This window comes from Rattus norvegicus, chromosome 8 (assembly GCF_036323735.1).
Source record: "Rattus norvegicus strain BN/NHsdMcwi chromosome 8, GRCr8, whole genome shotgun sequence".
NCBI classification, from domain to species: Eukaryota; Metazoa; Chordata; class Mammalia; order Rodentia; family Muridae; genus Rattus; species Rattus norvegicus.
In genome coordinates, this window is record NC_086026.1 from 55,065,533 (window position 1) to 55,089,218 (window position 23,686).

General features: G+C 43.8%; 1 protein-coding gene across 18 annotated transcripts in view; it reads right to left on the reverse strand.

Moving 5' to 3' along the window:
- The window catches only part of Rnf214 (ring finger protein 214), a 41,320-nt gene that overhangs the window by 8,099 nt on the left and 9,535 nt on the right, over window positions 1-23,686 (reverse strand). For 10 of the 18 annotated variants that reach the window (XM_063266391.1, XM_008766184.4, XM_008766187.4 and 7 more), the window contains 10 exons: window positions 21,847-21,987; window positions 17,652-17,791; window positions 5,843-5,939; window positions 5,561-5,649; window positions 3,986-4,076; window positions 3,683-3,781; window positions 2,414-2,790; window positions 2,156-2,288; window positions 1,258-1,362; window positions 894-989 (listed from right to left, as the gene is read on the reverse strand). In XM_063266391.1, the coding sequence (XP_063122461.1) occupies window positions 894-989; window positions 1,258-1,362; window positions 2,156-2,288; window positions 2,414-2,790; window positions 3,683-3,781; window positions 3,986-4,076; window positions 5,561-5,649; window positions 5,843-5,939; window positions 17,652-17,791; window positions 21,847-21,987 (1,368 nt within the window). The remainder of the gene's footprint in view (window positions 1-893; window positions 990-1,257; window positions 1,363-2,155; window positions 2,289-2,413; window positions 2,791-3,682; window positions 3,782-3,985; window positions 4,077-5,560; window positions 5,650-5,842; window positions 5,940-17,651; window positions 17,792-21,846; window positions 21,988-23,686) is intronic. The other 8 variants (XM_063266393.1, XM_063266386.1, XM_017596024.3 and 5 more) reach the window with 1 other exon arrangement.

Genomic DNA, 23,686 nt, shown 5'->3' on the forward strand with positions numbered 1-23,686 from the left:
GACAGACCTCAGACTTGGCTGGGAAAACAAAGTAAGGTTAGCAGAGAGTACCCTTAAAGATCATAAGACCTAACCTCAAAAGTTCTCACAGGGACCAAATGGACTAGCAGGGCTATTTCATTGGTCTCTCTGAGTGTTATAAGTTATATGCACTTGTTAGTATGAAAAAGTGTTAGTGCATGTGCATATGTGCACGGAGGCCTGAGGTTAACACAGGTGTCTTTATTTTAGAAAAATATTTACTCAATGTATGAGTGTGTGCCCTCAGGGCTTTTCTTATCAAGAATGTAAATGTCGGGCTAGAGATGTAGCTCTGAGTGCTTGCCTAGTGTGCAGCTGGATCCACAGCACCACATAATCCAGGTGTGGCGACACACACCTATAAACTTAGCACATGGGAGGTGGGGCAAGAGGATCAGAAGTTCAAGGTTAAAAAAGTTCAAGGTGAGTCTTACCTACATAAGGAGTTGAAAGAATTTAATTGTTAACCCAGTTTCTACTTGGAAAAATAAAATGAACGAAATAAAATGGTTAAGAAGGAGTCACCTGCTGCTGCAGGGGCTACTGTGAGTCTGTGAAGACAGCAGGCCTTCAGACTATTCCGGTAGTGCCCTTACTAATCTCCTATTCAGGCCCTATCACTCCTCCCAGCTCAAGCAGGCAGATCCAAGAAAATAAGCTGTCAGTGTTTAAGGGGAAGCTTCTGAGGAGTCACCTGTAGAGAATGGGGTGGAAACCTATGAGCTGCAGACTCTGGGCTCTGCTGATGGTGAGGCCACAGGTGACTGAAACTTTATGACTAAATACCAGTGATGAGGATCAACCTAGTAAAATATTCAAGAAAAATTATCTCAGCTGTCAGAGCAGAGCCCAAAATGATATACAATACCTACCTCCTTGTGCAGCGCGTGGGTGCAGGCCATCGGATGCAGCTCACTGGGCTGGACAAGTTTCTGACACATCAGACACAGCTTACAAGTGGGCGGAGCCTGTAGGACAAGAAGGCTGGTCACAACTAGTCAACTTCCGGGTCACCTTGCCTGCTATGCCCACGACTCCATCCTCCATCGGTTTCTTCTTCAGCAAAAGAAATGCAAGCCCTGATTCTTGCCTAAAGTACTTGCAGCATGTCCCCTGTCGGGCTGCAAACAACCCTGCTGTGGAGATAATGGTTTCCTCTAGCAGTCTTACCTGTAACCCACTCCCTCCTCACCCTGTGCTTCTCCACATCCCAGTGTTAAAAGAAAAGAGTCTTACATGTGAAGACCTTCCAGGGTATGAAACTTGGGCAGAAGGCAAGAACATTGGGGTACTGATTTGGGCCAGAGGAGCAGGGTACAAAGCCCGGATCCGACCAAGTGGCTGTGGGTAGAAATAATTTCAAAGTGAGGGAAGAGAGTCTGAGCAATAGAGCATGTATCAAAAAAAAAAACAAAAACAAAAACAAAAAAAAAACCTGGGGCCAGCAGGATGGCTCAGTGGGTAAAGGTGCTTGCACGTAAGCCTGATGACCTGAGTTCAATTCCTAGAACTCACAAGGTAGAAGAAAATGGACTCCCAGAAGTTGTCCACCAACTTTGACCACACACAGACACACACACACACACTCACTCACACAGACACACACACACACACTCACAGACACACACACTCACACACCACACACACACTCACACACACACACTTACTCACACAGACACACACACATCACACACACTCACACACACACTCACTCACACAGACATACACACCACACACACTCACACACACTCACTCACACAGACACACACACCACACACACTCACACACACACTCACTCACACAGACACACACACTCACTCACAGACACACACATGCACACATTCACTCACACACACCACACACACACATACTCACACAGACACACACACACACTCACTCACACAGACACACACCATACACACACACACACACACACACACACACACACACACACACATGAAAAAATACATTTAATAAAAAAAAAAGAAAGCACAAAAAGAAATAAATTCACTTTTAATGATGAAAAAACAGAGCAGATACTCTTTGCTCTGATCGCCTCACTTCCAGTTCTTCTGGTTGGCTTCTTTCTCAACCTCTTGGCAGGCCTAAGTTCTCTCCCTGAGGCTCCTCTTACCTGAGTGCTTGATGCCACCCGTTCATGCTCTGCCAGTCGTGCAGCTACCAGTTGGATTAGTTCCTCCATGGTCAGGCCCGCCATGGTGGTACGTGCTGTCTTGATTTGCTGAAGAATGTTGGTCATCTGGGCCCTGAGAAAAAACAATGTTGAGGGAAAGAACACTAGTTTTCATGGGAACATTCACCATAGCCTCCTTATCTCAGACCAGAAGCACTGCTCTGATAGATACCTGGACTGATCCTGAATGGCACTTACTTATTGCACTGTGGGAACCGAGTCAGCAGCTTCTCCAGGATCTTCTCCAGTTTGTCCACTGGTTGGGGCCGGGGAGTTTCAGTAGAAGCTTTAATACCGCCCAAGCCTGGGGGAGGCGGGATGGAGGCAGCAGGAGGCATGTGTGGACCATGAGGGCTGACCAGGGAACCCAAGCCAGGGCTATTTCTCCCATGTGAGCCAGGAAGAGGTGGGGAAGGTTGGTTGGACTGGGAAAGGGCAGGGTTCAAGATTGGAAAAGACAAAGAGCGAGGATCCGCACTGGGCATAACCATAGGCATAGTGACCTGCCCAATAGAGAAGGGCATCCGAGGGGTCAGAGAGGGACTGGGCTGAAATACTTGAAGCATGAAATCTGCCTGCAAACGGGAAGAGGTAGAGGACAAAAGAGATGGGGAGAAAAGATTAGGAATTGGAGCGAAGGATAAGGAGATGGATCAGTTGGTAAAGTACCTGCCTTGCAAGCATAAGGGCTTGAGTTCACATCCCAACATCTACATAAAAGTCTACAGTGGGGCATATATCTGTAACGCAAACAGCTATAGGGGCAGAGACAAGCAGATCCCTACAGTGACTAGCCAGTTTAGCCAATCCCTGAGCTCTGGAGACTGCCTCAAAAGGTAAGGTAGACAGGCTAGGTGTGGTAATGCATATCTTTAATTCCAGCACTCAGAAAGCAGAGGCAGAGGGATCTCTGTGAATCTGAGGCCAGCCTGGTCTATATAATGAGTTACTCATACTGAGTAAGACCCTGTCTCAAACAAGCAAACAAACAAACCCTAAAAGGTAGAAAGTAACCCAAAGTTGATCTCTGGCCAAAATGTAGGGGAACATACACGAACATATACATACATACACACACACAACATGTGTGCACAGATATACAAGCATGCACTCACACATACATTATACACAGACACATACAAAAAAAATTTTAAGAGCTGGGTGGTGGTGGTGGTGTAGCCTTTAATCTCAGCATTCAGGGAGCAAAGGCAAGCAAATCTCTGTAAGTTCAAGGCCAGCCTGGTCTACACAGTTCCAGGACAGCCAAAACTACACAGCAAATCAAAACAAAAACAACAACAAAACAATGTTTTTTAAAGAGAGAAAACTGCAAAAATCAATGAGCAACTTTTCCACTCTGGCACTAAATACGGATGGTCCCAATGTCTTCATGAAAAGAACAAGCAGACAACAGTGATTCGGCCAACAACACACACAGGAGGGACTCCTCGGAGCCAGCACTCTTACCTCTGAGGGTGGTGGAGGCAAAGTTGGGGTAGGGATCTGAGGAAGGCTGCTCAGCTTGGCTCCATTCCTCACTAGCTGGATGTGACTATTAAACTGGTCCTGGGACAAAAGGAAGAGAAAAGACTGTCTTCTACCGCTAGGCTGAGTGGACCTCGGAAGAAAGTATACTGCTGCCACTCTGAGGAACACAAGAGAGTGGAGCAGCTCTGTGCAGCAGTGCAAAAGGCTACCTACCGACCTGCTATTAGGAGAGGTTAAGCATGAACTGGGGCTTAGTGAATCACCACTGTTAACTACACTTACCCGAACATTCTTTTTCATTATCCGAACTCCATTCAGTCTTGTCTCCCACTCTTGCTTGGAACGAACTGTCTCTAGTGTTGGAGGAGTTGACCTTTCAAAAGACAAAGAATTCATAGAATTCAGAAAACAAAACAACAATCAAATAATCCTTTTTCTGTTTGTTTTTCGAAACAGGATCTCTCTGTGTAGACTTAACTGTCCTGGAACTTGCTTTGTAGACCAGGCTAGCCTTGAATTCACAGAGCTATGCCTCCCCAATGCTGGGATTAAAGCTGTTCACTGCTACCACCACCTGACTGACAATCAATTCTTGATTTATGGAAAATATAGGTTTAGAAATAGTTTGGGCCAAAAAGCATTGCTGCTATAGTTGGTCTCTTACGGTAACTAAAAGATGACAGCTCAGCATTTCTGCCTTCATTTTGTGTCTCCTTTGTGTCCCAGTGTGCTTGCCTCTGCATAGGCATGTCACTTAGCTCACTGGTGTCACTTATCAGCAAGCATCTAATATATAATACCCTCTCCTGATGATGATGATGGTCCAGAAGCAACTCTTCTAAAGTGGCAGTCACCAGGGTCGAAGGAAAGAGGCCCGCCCCCCCCCGCCATGAGGGCAATCATCCGTAAGGGTTAGCTAGCCTGCACCCTAGGTAGAAGTGGTCATCTTGTAGGGACCAGACTAATCCCCTCTCGTGATGACACCAAACACACACACATACCTGTGAGTAAACAGTCCCGATATAAGCAGCGGAACCTAAAGCCCACGCTGGGATTCCAGAGGCAGGTATGGCATGTCTGAGTCTCCTTATTATTCTCCCGTCACTCATCTCTTAACTGGTGGACTGGGATGAGTGAGTGAGCACAGCCTGGCAGGGCGGCCAGGGCCTGGGTTTTTGCCCTAAATCCCAGGTCTATGCTGATACACAGTTGTTGGGTAATGGTCCTTGAAAAAAGAGGTTGGAGCAAATGCTAGGGAACCCAAGATTCTAAGTCATCTGCTTCACATATATGATACCACCTTTCTGTCTGAGACACTGATACCACTGAGACCATCTCGGCCTGGAACTTTCAATCCTCCTGCCTCAGACTCCCAAGTACTGGGATTATAGGAAAGATACCCCATGCCTGGTTCATGACATCATCCCACAAAGAGGGTTCTTTCTTTTTTGGTTCTTTTTTTCGGAGCTGGGGACCGAACACAGGGCCTTGCGCTTCCTAGGCAAGCGCTCTGCCACTGAGCCAAATCCCCAACCCAAGAGGGTTCTTTCTTGCCTGCCTGAAAATGCTACATGGATCCTCCAAACCCTGGGGCAGAGGAGAAATGGCCATGGAAGGAACAAAGCTCCAAAGCCTTGTATATACTTGGATGGTTGAGCAGATAGTATCTACTCACACAGAAAGTCATCAATGAAAAGCATAAAGCTATAAGAAGAGGAAACAGCAAACAGGTGTAGGAAGAACACAGGAGAGAAATCCTTGAGCAGTTACAGGTATACACAGATAAGGCCCTAAGAGTCTGGTGAGGACAGATGCAAGCCATGCCTGCTGACCTGGGCCTTAGAGGGAGACACTTACTTGAGGTAAGTCAGATGAAGTTCTGCTTCTTTTTCTGCTTCTTCCAGTTTCAACACCAGCAATTCCTTCCGGCTTTCTAGTGACAGGATCTAAGGAACATACACACCCCAGAGAGAGGGGAGGGGTGTTGGAGTGGGGGAGAGAGGGAGAACTTGTTAGTTTTACAATCACAAACTAGTGTAGTTAGAACAAGTGTCTCCAGGCTTCTAATGCTCTACTACCAAAACTGTACAGCACCTAGGAGCATAGAATGCAGGCTCTGAAGACATTGTTTCTTCTTACCTCTGCCTTCCAGGCCCGCTCTGTCTCTTCCATAATATTCCGATTGATTTCACCATCTTGGTTCTTGAGTCTATCCAGTTCCATTTCCCACACTTCTCTGTACAGTGAGAAGCCAGGAACAAAGTTAAGAAAGGAAATGAGGCTTACTGAGCAACAGCAAGGTAAGAGGCAAACACCAGGATGTGCTGAAAGACTGCTGTGAGGCCTCGCTCCCAGGCCTCACTCCAGAGAGAGAGAGAGAGACAAATGATGTGTAGAACGGTCTCAATTCTAACAGCTCTAACACTTTCCCACATGCTCAAATAGTTACCTAGTGCAGGAAAGGATATCTCTTCGAGCCCAAACCTAGCTGGACATACTAGCTCATGCCTATAATCCTAGTCTGGAAGGTTAAGGCAGGTGGATTGCTTTGAGTTTTAGACCAGCCTAGATTACAATGTGAGACTCTGTTTCAAAGAAACAAAGTCCCTTATGAGGCACAATGTTCCATGTTTTCAAAGGACTCAAAACCTTTATGGTGTTCCTTTTACCTCTCAGTGTGTCTTTCCATGTGGACAGTGAAGAACACAGATGCAAACGCTGGGTCGGTTAGTGCTCACCTCTAACATACAATCAACATGGCACTCATCACTAGCCAGCTCACCGACCTCTGCATTTCCGTAACTGCTGCAACTACAGAAAATCCTTCCAAAGGAAAATGTGAACTGGGTGTGGCAGGTGGTTAAGGATTTTGGTAATAATTCCAGTATTGTGTGCTTTAAGACAAGAGGATTGTCACAAATTTAAGGACCATCTAGGTTACATGACTATGTTTTAGGCCAGCTTGGGCTACAGAGTGAGATTCTATTTGGAAAAAGAAAATTACTTTCATCATACCTAGCACTTCTCATTTTGACATTTCTTCCATTTTAAAACGCTTCCTACCCCAACAACTACCCCCAGGGTTGGTGACAGTCACTTTCAGGATCAAGGTGACCTGTTCTGGCTTGCCTGGCACTGAAATATCTCCTAGGAGATGGGTCTTTCTGTGTTAAACTGGGACAGCTGGCTCTCTTGCTCAGGACTACAGAAGCCATTGTGGAATAGACCAGGATGATTTTCTCATATGAACTGAGAGCTAAAAGCACGGAAATAATGGGATGAACATGTTTTACGTTTTCTTCAACACATTTTAAAAAGGTAAAAGAACATAGTTTGGGAAGAGTTACATACTAAGAGAGATGCATGAATGTCTGAGCACTACATTCTTATAGTGTCCAGGAAGGCCAGAAGAGGGTATCAGACTCGCTGGAATCGCAGTTACAAACCACTGTTAGGTACCCTGGTGGTGCTGGAAACAGAACCCGTATTCTTTGAGAATAGCAAGTGCTCTTAACTACTGAGCCATCTCTCCAGCCCCCAAAATCTTATCTTTTAGTTAAGTTTGAATTTTAAGCTCAACTTCTCATAAGCATACTACATATAAAAAGGTCAACTATTACAGTCAGGAATGGGTGGGTCACATCTATAACCCCAATACTGGAGAAGTTGAGGTAGGAGGGTTTCCGTGAGCTTGGCACTAGTTTGGACTACTGTGTTCTATGGCTAGCCTGAGCTACAATGTAAGACCTTGTCTCAAAAGGCAAAACAAGGGCTGGGGAGGCCAGGGAGATGGCTCAGGAGGTAAAGCACTTGCCATCTAAGCATGAAAATTAAAATGCCAGAATTTAGGTAAAGTCAGGGCAGCAGGCAGTAGTGTGCATCTGTAATCACATCACTCTTACAGAGGGATGGGAAGGAGCACCTGAAGCTTACAGGCTAGCTGGCAAAAACAACAAAGAGGCCCTGTCTCAAACAAGGAAGGCAAGAGCCAAGACTGTAAATTCTCTGACCTCCACATCCTTGCAGTGGCATAAACACACGCACACAGACACTAAGATGTTTAAACACTAAAAAGAGCCCCCTATATGTGTGTGTATGTGTATATAATATATAAGATATGTAATAAGCATACACACGCACACACACACACACACACACACACACACACACACACACACACACAACCAAACAAAACAAAACTTGTGGTTGAGACGACTCAGTAGTTGAAAGCACTGGATGCTCTTGCAGAGGACCCAGGTTCAGGTCCCAACACCCACACGGTGGTTCACAATCATCCACAAGTCTAGTTCTAGAGGATCTGATGCCCTCTTCTGACCTCCATGAGTACCAAGTACGCTTGTGGTACACAGATATACATGTAAGCAAAATACTCATACACATAAACAATATTAAATCTAAAAATGTTTTTTACAAAAAGACAGAAACTGCTGTCCACTGCGCAGGTCTACCATTACCAACTTAAGATTTTCCTTGTTACGTTTTTTAAATCTGGATGACTATGGGAACTATAATCTTTTTTTTTTTTTTTTTTTTTTTCGGAGCTGGGGACCGAACCCAGGGCCTTGCGCTTCCTAGGTAAGCGCTCTACCACTGAGCTAAATCCCCAACCCCGGGAACTATAATCTTTTCTGTGGGTGTGTGCATACATGTGTGTACGAGTGTTTTGCCTATATGTATGCCTATGTAACATGTGCATTAAGTATCTTTAGAGGCCAGAAGAGGGTGCTGGATTATCTGGGACTGGAGTAACGGACTGGTTGTTGTTGCTGCTGTTGTTGTTGTTGTTGTTGTGAGTAGCCATGTTGGTCCTCTGGAAGAGCAATCAGTGCTAAATCCCCAACCCCTCTTGTTATCTTCAATTTTACAATTGTAAATAACGCCATAACAAGCATCTCTGTGTGACTAACACAAGTTAATGGCAAAAGTGATGCAGTAGACATGAGAGGAGGTAAGCCAGGCAAGCCACAGGCTCTGGAACTGAGGTCAGTGGAGCTCCACTCCCAGCCTCACTACTCTGCACTACTTGGCCAGTGAGTTTTTCTCTGCCTTGATTCCATAGAGTATGAAGTGGGGAGAACACAGGAATCAACTTTCATCACTGTGTAGACTAAATTAGTTAGCATAAGTAAAATGCCTAAGATGGTCACTAACTAATAGTAAGAGCTTTATAAATGCCAATTATCATTTGGATGTTAAAACAACTTTCCTCAGAGAAACTAAAATACAAATATATCAACATATCAGCTAGGCACAATAGCACATACCTTTAATCCCAGTACTTGAAAGGCAGACATAGGAGATCTCTGTGAATTTGCGGTCAGCTTAGTCTATATAGCCAGGGCTACATAATGAGACTGACTCGAAAACAAAACTAAACATTGTTTTCCCTCTGATAAGTGGCTGTAAGAATACTTCCTTGGAATAAAGGAGCAAATGTCAAGTGCCCCATGAAATACCTCTGACTATTAGAGGTACAGCTAACAATAGGATCTCTGAGTCCTCAACCTAAGAACTCTCTGCAGAATTACCATACACTCTAGATAAGGGCAGGGAAGCAAAGTGGAACTAAGACCAGAGGAGAGCTAAATCAAAGGTATATTTCCTGATCTTAAGACAACTTTTGGGGCTGGAGAGATGGCTCAGAGGTTAAGAGCACTGACTGCTCTTCCAGAGGTCCTGAGTTCAAATCCCAGCAACCACATGGTGGCTTACAACCATCTGTAGTGGAATGTAATGCCCTCTTCTGGTGTGTCTGAAGACAGCTATGTTATACCCATATGCATAAAATAAATAAATCTTAAGACAACTTTTTATAAAATCTTTCCCTTTCTTTTTGGTGTGTGTGGGTGCTTGACACAGATCTCGTGTAGTTCTGGCTTGTCTCAAATTCATTTTGTATTGGAAGCTGACCTTGAAGTCCAGATCATCTGGCCTCTACCTCCTAAGTACCAAGAATATAGGCTAAAACTACCAAGCTGGGCTTGAAACCAGTTTCTCAAAAGAAGGCAACCATACACAGAATGATTAGATATAGAAAAACATTACTGGGATGATTCCTCATTGATTCAACATCTTTAAGAGTAGCCTCGATGTGCTAGACATTTAAAAACGTATAGCTATAACCCAGACGCTTTTCTAGTAGTTTTCTTGGTGAGCAAAGGAACAAGAACTATGTGGGCAAGGGACAAGGGCCCAGAATCCCAGTAGAATGGAAGTAGGCGATGAGCACAGAGGTGGGGCTGCACTTTTCAAAGGGTTGGCAGGGTCCCCAAATACATTAAAGGCCACTCCACAGAGCCTGAAACTTAAGTTTGTCAGCTTGAAAGAAAAGAAACAAAGAACGGGGGAAAGGGAGGGAGAAAGGGAGGGGAAAGGAGAAGGGGGAGAAAGAAACAAGCATGCAAGCCAGGTGGTGGTAGGGCACACCGGTAATCCCAGCACTGGGAGACAGAGGCAGGCAGTTCTCCAGTTTGAGGCCAGTCTGGTCTACAGAACAGGACATTATCATTTGGATGTTAAAACATCCATTCAAGGACAGCCAGGGCTCAAAGAGAAACTGTGCCTCGAAAATCCAAAAATAAATAAGAAATAAAGGGGTCAGATGGACAAGACAGAGCAGACAGCTAAAAGGGTATTTATTTACCTTTTCACTTCCATTCTTTGATGAGCTGACACTGGAGTTTTCCTGAGAACACATAACACGTGCCGGTACCCTCACTTTTGTGACTAATAGGATATATGCTTTAGTATTCTTCTGATTTTAGCCATTTTCTTTTTTGGTGAAGGGTCTGTTAGTTCTTTAAGCTCTATCTATGTGAATGTATATGTCACATGTCTGAAGATGTCCATGGAGGCCTGGGAGATGGAGCTACAAGCAGTCAAGAACAACTCTATGTAGAAGCTAGGAATTGAACCTGGGTCCCTGTAGAGCAGCAAGTAGTCTTAACTGCTGAACTATCATTCCAGCCTGAGATTTTAAATTTTTGTATAAAAACTCTATCAACGCTCTGAAGATCTACACAAGGTTGGGGCAATATTTAACAAATTATGTAGTGTGTTCTCAAATCAACTATGGTCCCATTCAATAATACAAAGATAATTTTAAGAGCCATTGAGATTTCATAGCTATAAGGTGGTGGGGAAGCTCTTGAAATTTCCCTTACGAGAGCTAAAGCAGCAACCCGTAGAGAGCAGAGCTTCATAAGCTGCTCACGGTGGATCTCCTCCCACAAGGAGGGTAACAAGCCTCTTCTTCTTTTTTTTTTTTTTTAATGTATTTAATTTATTTAATGTGAGTACACTGTAGCTATCTTCAGACACACCAGAAGAGGGCACTGCATCCCATTACAGATGGTTGTGAGCCACCATGTGGTTGCTGGGAATTGAACTCAGGACCCTCTGGAAGAACAGTCAGTGCTCTTAACCTCTGAGCCATGTCTCCAGCTCCACGAGCCTCTTCTTTAGGAGAGTTAATGGCCCATCCAGTACATGTGGAAGCCAGAGGGAGAGGGCAGGTGCCTTCCTCTACCTCTCTCTATATCATTTTTTGAAACAGGATCTCTCCACTGAACCTACAGCTCAAACACTAGTTAGGCCAGCTAGCTGGCAAACTCCAGGGATCTGCCCCTCTCTCTGCTCCCCCAGTGTGGGGGGCTGAAGGCGGTGTTACAGATATTAAAGGCCAAGGCAGGGTTTTCACATGAGTGCTGGGGATACAAACTCAGGTCCTGTGTTTGCACAGGAAACACTGAGCTAGCTTCCCAGGCTTCTAGCTTACGTTTTTCAGACAGGGTCTCTCATGGACCTAGAGCTTATCAACTCTGTTAGACTGGCTGGCCAGTGAGCTTCAGGGATCTTCTTGTCTCACTGACCCTATCCCCCAGTGCTAGGGTTACAGATATGTGCTGCCATCCCTGGCATTGAGTAGTTGCTGACAGTCTCAACTCAGGTCCTCATGTATTCTTGCATTTACAGACTAAATCACCTCCCTGGCCCAAAGACATTCTCATCTACTGAAGGCTCCTTTTTATTTCCACGAACCACTCTCTAAGAGCTTGTCTTCACCCCTCTCTAGGGAGTCATGTCTAGAATGGGGGATGACTCAGCTAGAAAGTAAGTACCCTTCCTCCGAGAAAGCTCAAAGTCCTGACATTAATCAGCAGAACCCACATAAAAATGCTGATCATGGTGTACACCTTTAATCCTAGCACTAGGGAAGCAGCCTGGTCTATAAAGCAAGTTCAGGACAGCCACGGTTGGAATAGAAACTTGTACTCCTAGCACTGGGTAGGGAAGGCAATAGATTTCCAGTCTAGCCTAAATGGTGAACTCCAGGCCAAACCAAAGAGACCCTCTCTTATAGGAGGTAGATGGTGTTCCTGCAGATGACATCTGCGGTATCTCGGTCTCTTTGTCTCTCCTCTCTCTCTCTCTCTCTCTCTCTCTCTCTCTCTCTCTCTCTCTCTCTCTCACACACACACACACACACACACACACACACACTACACACACACACACTACACAAACACACACATTTTTTTTCCTAAAACTATCTTTCTTTCCTCTTACCTTTGCCTAAGAAGATAACACTGAACCTCAAATTCTAATCCTTTAAGTTACTGGTCCTAGTAGTTCTCTCCTGTATATTTGTACATTGCATGTACAAATAAACTGGTTTTTCTCCCTATTGATCTGGGAATTTAATTTATTAACCCAAAAATAAGTTAATCCTTAACTAAGAAATCCATTCCAGCGTTAAGGTACTGTGGTCCATGCCTATACCCTAGCACTCTGGAGGCAGAAGCAGAAGGAATGCCATGGTTTGAGGTCAGCCTGGTCTACACAGAAAGCTCCAAGTCAGCAGGGATTCAAAGTGAGACTGTTTCAAAGAGCAGGCCTTGTGGTACAAGGCTATAACTGCAGCTACTCTGGAGGCTCAACTTTGCCTGGACTACAGAGTAAGTTTAAAGCCAGGCTTGTCAACAGAAAGATCTTGTCTCAAAGTAACAAAACTAGGCTGGGAATACAGCCCAGTGGTATACGTCATACTTCATACACACATACTTCACCACATTTCAACCATCCCCCACCCTAACAGATTTTAACACTGGATAGAGCAATTCATAATTATCAAATTCAAGCTTTAGCACATTAAAGAACATGTACAGTCATATGTAGCAGCCATTAAAATACCTCTTGGGGGGTTGGGGATTTGGCTCAGAGGTAGAGCGCTTGCCTAGCAACCGCAAGGCCCTGGGTTCGGTCCCCAGCTCCGAAAAAAAAATAAAATAAAATAAAATAAAATAAAATACCTCTTGGTCTTGTAGCTCACCCATGTACTACAACTTTCTCCAGACTTCAACAAAAACACTTGTAATGAATTAAATTTACAAAAACCTAAGTTTTTTTTTTAAACTAAAGAGATGTATCTAAACAATGTTATTTTTCTAAATAAAGCAACTTAAACTGCAAAGCAATTTTCATGAAGAAACAGTATTTATGTTAACATATAAATATTATGTTATTTTAAAATAAATCACATAAATATATTTTTGCCTTAATTTCTGGCTCAGTGAATATTGATAGATAAAATAGGAACAAACAAATGTTATCTATCTAGAGTCCTTGTTAATTATTAATATATAAAGGCCCAGGGCATAGTAACACGTGCCTGGAATGCCAGTCTCAGCTACATATTGAGTTCAAGGCTAGCCTGGGCTATAGAAGATTGTGTCAAGAAGAAAAAGAATACAGAAAGTCCTGACCCTAAGTGTCTGAGCATCTCTCCTAGCCTCTCATCTCCATCAGCCTCACCCACTTAAAGTACATGGCTGTGCCCTCATTCTCTACCTTTCACAATATACTCGGCTTGGTTTGGGTTTTGCTTTGCTCTTGCATTGGTTTTTTGAGACAGTCTGGTGTGACCCAGAGAAAGACATGAACACTCAGCCCGCCGTGCCATGCCACCAGCTCAGCTTCCTCTCCTTACTGTGCACCGGCACAGGGATTCACAGTACTGTTCCTGACCTGGGTGAGGACATCTGACACTTCCCTCTGCCTGTGCTGGGCTACCGGTGATTGGGTTTCAAGCTCTGGTTTGAAGAACTAAAAAACTAGGGGCATTCTATGAGATGATGTTTCCAAATGTTAGACAGTATCAGATGGCTAAGCAAAGGATGAAAAGCTGAGGAGAGCCCTACAATTGGCCTACACTAGGGAAAAGCAGCACATAAAACCTTGCCAACTTTATCCAAGAAAACTGTCTTTCTGACACAGCATGAGCAATGACCCTTAGTTTTACTTCATGACATGTTGCCAATGAATTAGAAAAATGGATACTTTGGCACAGAAAGGTCAAAGTAAAATAGAATTCTAAACAATATTCAGCTAGTTTTCACTTGTACAGTTCTTTAGAAGAACACTTTTAAGTAAAACGATATCAGCTACGTTGACTATAAATGGACCAGACCTCCAATTAAAATGAAGCTTGTCGTTAATCCAGGCTGACTCAAACTGGATAGTCTGTAAGACATTGTTTCAATAAACAAACAACATAAATAAAAGGTAGAAGAGGCTGGAAGGATGGCTCAACAGTTAGGAGCACTAGCTGCTCTTCCAGAGGATTTGAGTTTGATCCCTCACACCCAAGGACCTACATGACATCTGTAACTATAGTCCTAGAATTGTATACCCTTTGTTGGTCTCCTTGGACACCAGGCACACACATGGTAGACAGACATACACACGTACACATAAAAAAATTGAAGATAGTATGGTGAGGGAACAATGGAAGGAACACCTGAAACTAACTCTTCCTGTGCATGCACGTACACATTACACACTGTACACATGTGGCTGTCTGTCTGTCTGTCTGTCTGTGTCTGTCTCTCTCTCTCTCTCTCTCACACACACACACACACACACACACACACACTCCAGCAGTATTTTTATCATGGAGAACTTAAAAAGTCTTTTTAAGACTTACTTATTGGGGTTGGGGATTTAGCTCAGTGGTAGAGCACTTGCCTAGCAAGCTCAAGGCCCTGGGTTCGGTCCCCAGCTCCGGAAAAAAAGGAAAAAAAAAAAAAAGACTTACTTATTTTATGTAACGTGTATAAGTGCTTTACCTGCATGAAAGTATGTGCATCATATGGGTGTACAAACACTTAGGTCAAAAGAGGGTATCAGATTACGGATGGTTGTGAGCCACCATGTGGTGCTGGGAAATAAACCTGGTCCTCTATGAGAGCAACACATGTTTTTAACCACTTGGTATATGGTATAAAGTATCCCTCCAGCTCCTCGTGGCAAACTTTTAACATGAAAGCATGGCTTTCCCCACCCCTCTGAAACCGTGTTTCTCCAGCTACTATGATTCCAGTTAGCCAGGCAGTGCAGCTCTTGCCTGGTCATCAAGTCTCCCTGAGCCCATGTCCAACCAGCCAAGTGATCTATCTAAGATGAAATCACACCGGCTGGCAGCCCTCCTCCCTGAAAACCTTTCTCTCTACAGAAAACCCCAAAGGTGACGATGGCCTTCATCAGCTTCATTCCGCCACTGTAACACACACCTCCTCATTGTACCCCTGGTCTGGGGCTGCCGCTTGCAAAGGTTTTCCCACTTGTTGCCAGCTGATTCCTCCCTAAATCTATGGCCATCTCTTCAACTTCTTCTTTGAAATTTCAGACCATATAAAGTCACCAATTTTATAATTTTTGCCACTTTTACTTTATATCAAGACATTCCCCTCCCTACAACATGGACAAGAATCCTTAAGGAAAACACTCAATAAAAGCTTGAGGCAAGGGTTGGGGATTTGGCTCAGTGGTAGAGCGCTTGCCTAGCAAGCGCAAGGCCCTGGGTTCGGTCCCCAGCTCTGGAAAAAAAAAGCTTGAGGCAAACCAGGACTATGAAATGAAAAAAGTTCACTCCAGAGAACTCAAGCAAGAAAAAGGCTGTGGACACAATCAGCCACAACCAGCCTAGGGAGACTGGCAAACACTTTCCACATAAGCCTGACAATCTGCGTTCAAATGCCCAGAACCCATATAAAAGCTGGGCACAGCAGTGTACACACACCTGACATTGTCTTCTGAGATCTACACTCACATACATGCATGCACAAAGATTAAAACAAAACCTGGGCAAGAAGTGATGGAGCGTGCTTGTAACCAAGGACCTAGGAGAAGCAGAAGTCCAAGTACTTAAGGTCAGTCTCTACTGCACAGTGAACTTGAGGCCAATTTAACAAGACTGTAATCCAAGTAAATGGTAAGGACAGAAAGATAGTAAGTTCCAAGTTAGCCTTGGCTACATATGGATGGCCTACCATAAACAAACAAACTGAATCTTCAGTAAAGCTGTGAGCATTAATGATTGCTTGTAGCTATTCAGAGAGAAGAGGAGGTAATTAGAGGTGCATAAAGAGTGGAGAGTAGGGTTGGTGATTTAGCTCAGCGGTAGAGCGCTTGCCTAGTGAGCGCAAGGCCCTGGGTTCAGTCCCCAGCTCCAGAAAAAAAGAAAAGAAAAAAAAAAAAAAAAGAGTGGAGAGTAGGGACTGGAGAGATGGCTCAGTAGTTAAGAGCACTGACTGCTCTTCCAGGGTCCTGAGTTCAATTCCCAGCAACCATACGGTAGCTCACAACCATCTGTATGGGATCCAATACCCTTCTGAAGACAGACATACATACATACATACATACATACATACATACATACATACATACATACATACATACATTCATGCATAGATATAATCTTTAAATATTAAAAAAAAGAGTAGAGAGTACACAGCAAAAGGAAATCTGTCACAGGGTCTAGACAAAATTATAGACCAAAGCTATAGATCTTTAAGATCTCACGTGCTCCCTGTCTCCAAATCAGCTGTGAAGACTGTGGCAGAGTCAGCGTTGCATGGGCAGGCTGCCAGCTGCTCTGATCACTATTAACGCAAAGGACAATGCTCTGCTGGGAAGACTGCAAAACTGAGAATGATCAGTGTGACCCACGTCCTAACAACTTACCAGATTCTCAATGGAACTGTCCGCCTTCCAGACCCTCTCCCTAATGCTTCTCTGCACGTGGAGGTGCACGGTTAGCATCTCACTTTGGGGATGAATCGGTGATGAGCTTGCTACTTACTTTTTACCTAGCATTATACATATTTACAACACCCAAGTCCTTCTCAATAAATAAAAAGAATGTTAAACGACTATCACAGAATGCACAGTTGAGTTTTCAAGCACCTGATTTCAAACAACTTGGAAAACGAGAATGCAGCCAAATTCAAGGTCCATTTTGCTCATTACAGTATTAAGAAGAGGACATGATCACTAGATAATTCTTTCACAAACAGCATAACCATTCAAAACATTCCCATGACCTCAGTTTACGGAGAAAAAAATGCCCCTCAGGATATAAAGCAAGTGAACGAGGTTTTAGAATAACAGAAATCTTGGTCCTGGAGCTGTGGAGAGGTTCATAGCGAAATATTTGCCATGTGAGCATAACAAGCTTATTTTGGATCCCCAAGATGCCTACAACTCGGCATGCAATGGTGCTGTGCAGTAATCCCAGAACACAGAGACACACAGACAGGCACACACACAGAGCTTATAAAATATAAATAAAAATTATTAACATACTTGAAACCCAGCTAGTTAACAATGTGACTTCTTTTTTGAGGGGCAGAGGTGCTGGGGCCCGAGCCCAGGATGGAACCACTGATCCAATCCTCAGCCATTACTTATCATTTCAGAACAGTATCAACTCTCTGAGCTTCTTTCTTTTGTGTCAGGTAGGGTACTAAGAATACTAAGTTACTGGGAATTCTGACGTGTGTTTCTTTCTCACATACAAGCAATGGAGCTGGCCCTCCCACACAGACATACATGCACACAGGATCATACGTGTAGCAGAAGCATTTACCTTCTGCCCTTCTCACAGAGCTTCTCAATTTCAGCTTTCAGGTCCTGCTCCTTCTGCAAGAACTCCTTCTTTTCTTTCTCTATCTTCTTCTTGGTTTCTTCTCGCTTTATGGTCACATCCTGAATGGCCTTTAGTATCTCCTAAATCCCACATAATTACAGTCATACAAAGAAAGAAAGAAAGGTTAGCTTTCAAGTGTTTTGGGTTTTTCTTTGTTTCAATCTGTAAGTGTGTGTGTGTGTGTGTGTGTGTGTGTGTGTGTGTGTGTGTGTGTCTGTGTGTGTGCGCGCGCGCGAGCATTGCTAGGGTTCTGAACAAGAGCCTGGTACACATTAAGCAAGCATTCCATTACTGAGCTACATACCCAGCCAGACAGACAGGTTTTGTGGTTTGGTTTGGTTTTGAGATAGGGTCTTACATAACCTAGGCTGGGCTTAAACTAAATATGTAGACAAAGCTGGTCTTGAACCCTGATCCCTTACATCTAGGTCTACTTACTTGGATTACAGATATGTGTGGGTATAGTGTTACTGTGCACTGTGTAAAGGTTATCCTTTATTATCCAATGCTGATTTCTTTGCCCGCATATCTGCTTGCAATCCAGACATGGCACTGCAATGCTTATTCTAATTTTTGTCTGAATGTTGTGTAAACATTGCTCCCCATTTATTCTCTGATTTGTCAATAAAAGCTGATCAGCCAATAGCTGAGCAGAGAAGAGAATGGGGCTGGTCTTCCGATCCCAGCCAGGGGAGGGGGAGAGATAGGAAAGAAGATTCGGACAGGAGCCACCATGAGAACACACTTGAAGCAGAGAGCGCCAGATCAATATTAGAACGCAAGTATCTCAGGAATTTTGATTGGGAAGCAGCCAGATTAGTTTAAAAGATTAAAATGGATTAATACTGCTCAGCTATTGGGCCATAAAGCCCGATTAAATAAATCTTATAGACTCTGTCTCATTATTTTGGTGGTATATTATATTACTTTTAAAATTGCACTAACAGATATGCACTTCCACGCTCGGTGGTTTTGGTATTTTGAACATGGCTTTACTATATATCCTAGATTAACTTTGTGATCCCTATGTAAGCATGGCAGGCTGGCCTCAAATTTGCTGCACTCAGCCTCTCTCAGAATCCTAGCAGCAGATGTGGTTGAGCCACTAGTCCCAGCCTGAAAGTTTATTTCAGTGATTATACATCCATATGCTGACTTACTGGAATCAAACAAAACTAAAAGAATCAGTTTCAGGGTTGGAGGGATGGCTCAGTGGTTAAGAACACTGACTGCTCTTCCTGAGGTCCTGAGTTCAATTCCCAGCAACCACATGGTGGCTCACAACCATCTATAATGAAATCTAATGAATTCTTCTGGTGTGTCTGAAGACAGCTTTAGTGTACTCATATACATAAAATATTTTTTTAAAAAGAGAGAGAGAGAGAAGAAGAAGAGGAAGAAGAAGGAGGAGGAAGAGGAAGAGGAAGGGAAGGAAGAGGAGGAGGAAGGGGAGGAGGAGGAGGAGGAAGAAGAGGAGGAAAGGAAGGAAGGAGGGAAGAAAGAAACCCCATAAACTAACTGGGTGTGATGGCATGCCCTTGTACTCCGGGCTCTAGAAAGGCAGAACCAAGGGATCCCTCGAGCTTGCTGGAAAGCCAGTCCAGCTCTGGATCCAAATGAGAGGTTCTGTCTCAAATCACAAAGTGAACGGTGCCTAAGGAATAATACCTCAAGTTGATTGCTGATGTCCACACACATGTGCACATGTCTGCACGCATACTTGTTATGTATACACATGGACACACACACAATGGGACTGAAAACTGTCGTGGCTTGTGCGGCACTATGCTCCCTATTACTATGCTCCAGTAAGACCTGGACAAACACCAGTCAAGGACACTGAGAAGGGAGTTCTTGCTTCAGGCTAGAGTTTGCTACACCCAACAAAATGTTCTTGTTCTATTACAGTTCTGTTGTTATTGTAGTAGAATGTTCTGTTTGCTGTGCTGAAGAGTTTGATGTCAGTTTGACACAAGCTAATGTCATCAGATTGTAGGCAGGCCTGGAAAGCAGATTCGTAATTAGTGATTAATGGGGAAGGCCCTGGCCCCCGGGAGTGGTGCCATCCATCCCTGGGCTGGTGATTCTAAGTGCTGCAAGAAAGTAAGCTGATCACCTAGTGGTGGTGGCATATCCTTCAATCACAACATTCAGGAGGCAGAGGCAGGAGGATCTCTGTGAGTTCGAGGCCAACCTAGTCTATAGTGTGTGTTCCAGGATAGCCAGGACTATACAGAGAAGCTCTGTCAAAAAGAAAAAAAAAAAAAAAAAAAAAAAGAAAGAAAGAAAGAAGGGGGGGGAGGAGGAAGAAGAGGAAAAGAACAGGCTGAGCAAGCCATGTGGGGCAAGAAAGTAAGCAGTTCCTGCCTCCAGGTTCCTGCCCTGTTTGAGTTCCTGTTCTGACTTCTTCCCATGATGAGTGAACAAACAGCAATACGAAAGTGTAAGTTGGGGGCTGGAGAGATGGCTCAGCGGTTAAGAGCACTGACTGCTCTTCCAGAGGTCCTAAGTTCAATTCCCAGCAACCACATGATGGCTCACAACCATCTGTAAAGAGATCCGATGCCCTGTTCTGGTGTATCTGAAGACAGCTACAGTGTACTTATATATAGTGTACTTATATATAATAAATAAATAAGGAAAAAAAAAGATTTATTGAAAGTGTAAATTGAATAAACCCTTTCCTCCCCAACTTGCTTTTGGTCAAGGTGTTTCATCACAGTGACAGTAACCCTAAGACATTTGCTGTCTTACTATTTAACAACAGGAATAAATACATGTATGAGTAAATTCATAAGACTGCACAATACAAAGTTCACCACCTGTGACAAGTATCCCTTTTCTCTGTGCATAAAGGTAATCTCCGTGCTAAAGGATTTGAGTTACGTTTTCATATTTTGTTCACTGTTATCTGTGTGGTGCTACTACTTCTAAGTATTATTCGTGCTATATTCATGGCCCATTTTTCCATTTCTAGAGAGGCCATTTAATAGTCATCTTGCATCTTGTTTTTTTCATTCAGCATAATTACGTTATGTCAATAACTATAGACATAACTAAATCATATGGATATTTCCAGGATACTTAACCATTCTGTTAAAAGTTCATCAGGTTGACTAAAACTTTTTTTAAGATTTATTTATTTATTTTATGTATGCAAGTACACTGTAGCTGTCTTCAGATATGCCAGATCCCATTACAGATTGCTATGAGCCACCATGTAGTTACTGGGAATTGAACTCAATACCTCTGGACAACCAGTCGGTGCTCTTAACCACTGAGCCTTCTCTCCAGCTCTGACTAAAACTTTCTTGAAACTACTTTTCCAATCTAATGTAAAGGTGGCCGAGACAACCTGTAGCCCAGGCTGGCCTCATATTCATGATGTAGCTGAAGATAACCTTGAACTCCTGATCTCCCTGTCTCTGCATCAGAGCACTGGATTATAGAAATGTGCCACTTAAGGTCTTTTTTATTTTTAAAGATTTACTTATTGTACGTATGTGAGTACACTATAACTGTCTTCAGACACACCAGAAGAGGGCATCAGATCCCATTACAGATGGTTGTGAGCCACCATGTGGTTGCTGGGAATTGAACTCAGGACCTCTGGAAGAGTAGTCAGTGCTCTTAACCACTGAGCTATCTCTCCAGCCCCAATTTTCTTTGTTTTTAAAAAAACTATTTAAAGTTTGATCAGAGATGGTTATTTTACTCATTAGCAATGTGTGTGTGTGTGTGTGCCACGTCTAAACACATACACACATACACTTTTTCCTGAGGGATGGACTATTTTTCTTTCATGCGATACAGTCTCACTACATAGACCTAGCGATGCCACAAGGACTGGAGCTTGCTGCTTTGACTAGGCTGGGCTCAGACTCACAGGTCTCCGTCTCCCTTTGCCTTCAGAGTGCTGTGAGTGGAAACATGTGCCAACTCTTACGGCCATATATAAGTAATTTTAAATGTACACTCTTCATGTTAGAGAGGATACACAGTACCTATCTGAGTTACAATTCTTTTCCTTCCTTCCTTTCTCTTTCGCGGTTCTGGGAATTGAACCCGGGTTGCTGAGCATGCTAGGCAAGCGCTCTACCCGAGCTCCGGCCCAGTGTCGGTGTCTGCAGACTACCTGGTGATTCTTCATCTCTTCTTCCCTCCTTTGCTGAAGCTGCTTCAATTGCACTTGGAGCTGACTCTCCACCTGTCTCTGCTTGTCCAGGACTTCTTGGTAACGTTCCTTCAGCAGAGTTCTCTCTGTCATCATTTTGTCCTATTGAGAACAACAAAAGTTTCATTCCCAACTTTATCGTAAGAAACATTAGCAGTTTTTGATTGTTTTTGGAAAAGGTTTATATAGCTTAGTAGCCTCCATCGTATTATGTTGCCAAAGATAGTCTTGAACTTCTGATCCTCCCACCTGCATCACCCATGCATGGTAATTACAGCTGTATACCACCATACCTAGTTTATGCTGTACTAGGGATTGAACCCAGGGCTTCCTGCATGATGGGCAAGTATGCTATTAACTAAACTGTACCCCTAATCCATATCAAAGATGTGGCTACACTGTCCAATACAATAGCTACTAGCTCCATGTGGCTATGTAACTTTAAGTTAATCAAATAGGATAAAACAGAAACACCAGGCCTTCAGGAGCCTAGCCACATTTCAAGGACTCAAATGCCACCTGTTACTGGTGGCTACCATACCAGAAAGCAGAGATGGAAACCAATCTAGCCTCTGATGCACACTATAGGTTGCTTCCCACCGCAACAGCAGAATGGAATGGTTCTAATAAAGTCTGTAGGATCCACAGAACATAGCATATGTCCTGCATGACCCTTTACTAGAAAGTGCTTGCCAATCTTTGCTTTTGAGAAAAAGAGAAAAGGGGCATTTTGATATCTAATGGGAAAAAGACAGTGAGAAAGAGAAAGGACAGAGCTGGATACCCACTCAACAGGACATCCTCTAGAGCTGGAGTTATAGACAGTTGTGAGCTGTCCAATCTGGGTGCTGGGAACTGCCCTCAGGTTCTCTGGAAGAGCAGTACATTCCTTTAATCACTGACCCCAAGAAGGCTAGAGATGCTGGATCCCCTGGAAGTGAGATTACAGCAGCTATGAGGCACTGCATGTAAGTGCTGGGATGAACTCAGGCCCTTTAGAAGAGCAGTGGTGCTCTGATTGTCAAGCTATCTTTGCAAGCCACTCCTGGCTTCTTCCATGAGCTCTGGGGATGGGCCTCAGCTCATCAGGCCTAAGTGGCAAGCACGTTTCCTCACTAAGCCACCTCAGTGGGCCAAGGGGATTATTTTAAGAGAGATGAATACCTTCTACCTAAAATTGTATTGGTTTTGTTTTATTGTTGTTTTTATGAACAACCTTTGCAACCAGGCTGATCTGGAACTCAAATTGCAGAGAAGGCGAACTTAAACTTCTGATTCTCCAACTTCAACTTTCCAAGTGTCTATCTGAAGTTTAGAAACCAATAGTTCCTCGGTTGCCACCCTTGCTCAGTAATTGTGACTTTTTTTTTTTTTTTTACAAAACTAAACAAACAACAAATAACTACTACAGCAAGATCCTTTCTCAGAAAACAAACATAGGTGGGAACGTAATTTAGTCAGCGCCTGACTGCCAAGCTCAAAGCTCTGGGCTCCATCCCAGTACTGCAGGAAAGCAGACATAATGTCTGCACCTGGAAAATCCCTGGTATTCAGAGGAGAGGAAGGACAGGCTGAGGCCAGCCTAGGCCTTGAGGCCTTTTCCCCAAAATAAAAATAAAGCTCCTCAGAACCACTCAGTCTAGTGGCACTCACCTGTAACCTCCCAACCTGTAACCTGGGGGGGCTGAAGTGGCAGGATTACAGCCTCAAAGCCAGCCTGGGCTACACAGTGAGACTTCATCTAAACTACAACAAACTACCAAGGGACAGTAAAGAAAGTGATACAGATGAATGAGAACTG